This window comes from Pristiophorus japonicus, chromosome 2, assembly GCF_044704955.1.
Source record: "Pristiophorus japonicus isolate sPriJap1 chromosome 2, sPriJap1.hap1, whole genome shotgun sequence".
Classification (NCBI taxonomy): domain Eukaryota; kingdom Metazoa; phylum Chordata; class Chondrichthyes; family Pristiophoridae; genus Pristiophorus; species Pristiophorus japonicus.
In genome coordinates this window covers 222325875-222329014 of record NC_091978.1, presented here as the reverse complement: position 1 = coordinate 222329014, position 3140 = coordinate 222325875, and the positions used below count along the sequence as shown (strand labels likewise).

The 3140-nt window shown below is 52.6% G+C and overlaps 1 protein-coding gene across 1 annotated transcript; it reads right to left on the bottom strand.

The window, feature by feature from the left end:
* Positions 1-2078: 2078 nt before the first annotated feature.
* Positions 2079-2879, bottom strand: LOC139229843 (uncharacterized). The gene has a single exon (XM_070861455.1). It carries the CDS (start codon positions 2877-2879, stop codon positions 2079-2081), a length of 801 nt encoding a protein of 266 aa, XP_070717556.1.
* Positions 2880-3140: the final 261 nt, after the last annotated feature.

Sequence of the window (3140 nt, the reverse complement as noted above, 5' to 3'; positions counted from 1 at the left end):
CAGTTAATGAAACAGTCCATGCCCACATGAGCAAGACCTGGATGACATTAGGGCTTGGGCTGATAAGTGGCAAATAACATTCATAGAAACATAGAAAATAGGAGCAGTAGGAGGCCATTCGCCCCTTCGAGTCTGCTCTGCCATTCAATATCATCATGGCTGATCCTCTATCCCAACACCATGTTCCTGCTTTTTCCCCATACCACTTGATGTCATTTGTGTCTAGAAATCTACCTATCTCCCTCTTAAATATATTCAGTGACTTGGCCTCCACAGCCTTCTGAGGTAGAGAATTCCATTGGTTCACCTGAGTGAAAAAATTTCTCCTCACCACACAAGTGCCAGGCAATGGCCATCTCCAACAAGCGAGAGTCTAACCATCTCCCCTTGACGTTCAATGGCATTACCGTTGCCGAATAACCCACTACCAACATCCTGGGGCGGGGGGGTCACCATTGACTAGAAACTTACGGGACCAGCCACATAAATACTGTGGCTACAATAGCAGGTTAGAGGCTGGATATTCTGCCTGACTCTCTAAAGCCTTTCCATCATTTACAAGGCACAAGTCAGGAGTGTAATTGAATACTCTCTACTTACTTGGATGAGTGCTGCTCCAACAACACTCAAGAAGTTCAACACCATCCAGGACAAAGCAGCCCACTTGATTGGCATCCCATCCACCACCTTAAACATTCACTTCCTCCACCGCCGACGCACTATGGCTGCAGTGTGTACCATTTACAAGATGCACTGCAGCAACTTGCCAAGGCTTCTTCTGCTGCACCTCCCAAATGAGTGACCTCTACCAACAAGAACTACGTTTTTATATAGCGCCTTTAACGTAGTAAGACATCCCAAGGTGCTTCACAGCAGTGGTTGTTATAAGACAAAACCGATAAATTTGACACTGAGCCACATTAGAAGAAATTATGGCAGATGACTAAAAGCTTCGTCAAAAAGGTAGGTTTAATGGAGTGTCTTAAAGGAGGAAAGAGAGGTAGAGAGGTTTAGGGAGGAAGTTCCAGAGCTTAGGCCCCAAGCAGCTGAAGGCACAGCCACCGATGGTTGAGCAGTTATAATCAGGGATGCTCAAGAGGGCAGAATTTGAGGAGCGCAGACATCTCGTGGGATTGTGAGGCTGAAATAGATTACAGAGATAGAGAGGGGCAAGGCCATGGAGGGATTTGTAAACAAGGATGAGAATTGTGAAATCAAGGCATTGTTTAACTGAGAGCCAATGTAGGTAGGCGAACACAGGGGTGATCGTGATTTAGTGCGAGTTAGGACACGGGCTGGCGAGTTATGGATGACCTCAAGTTTACATAGTGTAGAATGTGGGAGGCCAGCCAGGAGTGCATTGGAGTAATCAAGTCTAGAGATAACAAAGGAATGGGTGAGGATTTCAGCAGCAGAACAGCTGAGGCAGGGGCGGAGGCGGGCAATGTTATGGAGGTGGAAATAGACGGTTTTAGTTATGCCACGTATATGTGGCTGGAAGCTCCTTTCAGGGTCAAATATGATGCCTAGGTTGCAAACAGTCTGGTTTAGCCTCAGACAGATGCTAGGGAGAGGGATGGAGTCAGTGGCTTGGGAATGCAGTTTGTGGCGGGGACCGAAAACAATGGCTTCGGTCTTCCCAATATTTAATTGGAGAAAATTTCTGCTCATCCAGTACGGGATGTTGGTCAAGCAGTCTGACAATTTAGAGACCATGGAGGGATCGAGAGAAGTGATAGAGAGATAGAGCTGGGTGTTGTCAGCGTAGATGTGGAAACTGACTCCATGTTTCCGGATGATATCACCAATGGGCAGCATGTAAATGAGAAATAAGAGGCGCCCATTATAGATCTTTGGGGGATACCAGAGGTAACGATGTGGGAGTGGGAAGAGAAGCCATAGCTGGAAGTTTTCTGACTACGATTAGATAGATAAGAATGGAACTAGGTGAGTGCAGTCCCACCCAGCTGGATGATGGTGGAGAGGCGTTGGAGGAGGATGGCGTGGTCACCTAGAAGGACAAGGGCAGCAGGCACATGGGAACACCATCACCTCCAAGTTCCCCTTCAAGTCAAGCATCATCCTTGTGAGGTTCGCAAAGAAATTTGGCTCAGGGCACAGGAAGCTGCCAGGGTCTGGAGACTGGGGCTTGGGGCACAGGAAGGTGCCAGGGTCTGGAGACTGGGGCTTGGGGCACAGGAAGGTGCCAGGGTCTGGAGACTGGGGCTTGGGGCACAGGAAGATGCCAGGGTCTGGAGACTGGGGCTTGGGTCACAGGAAGATGCCAGGGTCTGGAGACTGGGGCTCAGGGCACAGGAAGATGCCAGGGTCTGGAGACTGGTGCTCGAGGCACAGGAAGATGCCACGGTCTGGATACTGGGGCTCAGGCCACAGGAAGGTGCCATGGTCTGGAGACTAGGGGTCAGGGCACAGGAAGGTGCCAGGGTCTGGAGTCTGGGGGTCAGGGCACAGGAAGATGCCAGGGTCTGGAGTCTGGGGGTCAGGGCACAGGAAGATGCCAGGATCTGGAGACTGGGGCTTGGGGCACAGGAAGATGAAGATGCCAGGGTCTGGAGACTGGGGCATGGGGCACAGGAAGATGCCAGGGTCTGGAGACTGGGGCTCGGGGCACAGGAAGGTGCCAGGGTCTGGAGACTGGGGCTCGGGACACAGGAAGATGCCAGGGTCTGGAGACTGGGGCTTGGGGCACAGGAAGATGCCAGGGTCTGGAGACTGGGGCTTGGGTCACAGGAAGATGCCAGGGTCTGGAGACTGGGGCTCAGGGCACAGGAAGATGCCAGGGTCTGGAGACTGGTGCTCGAGGCACAGGAAGATGCCACGGTCTGGATACTGGGGCTCAGGCCACAGGAAGGTGCCATGGTCTGGAGACTAGGGGTCAGGGCACAGGAAGGTGCCAGGGTCTGGAGTCTGGGGGTCAGGGCACAGGAAGATGCCAGGGTCTGGAGTCTGGGGGTCAGGGCACAGGAAGATGCCAGGATCTGGAGACTGGGGCTTGGGGCACAGGAAGATGAAGATGCCAGGGTCTGGAGACTGGGGCATGGGGCACAGGAAGATGCCAGGGTCTGGAGACTGGGGCTCGGGGCACAGGAAGGTGCCAGGGTCTGGAGACTGGGGCTCGG

Excerpts from the sequence above, each read along its gene's own strand:
- LOC139229843 (XM_070861455.1), bottom strand. The coding sequence starts at position 2,879 with ATGGCACCTTCCTGTGGCCTGAGCCCCAGTATCCAGACCGTGGCATCT.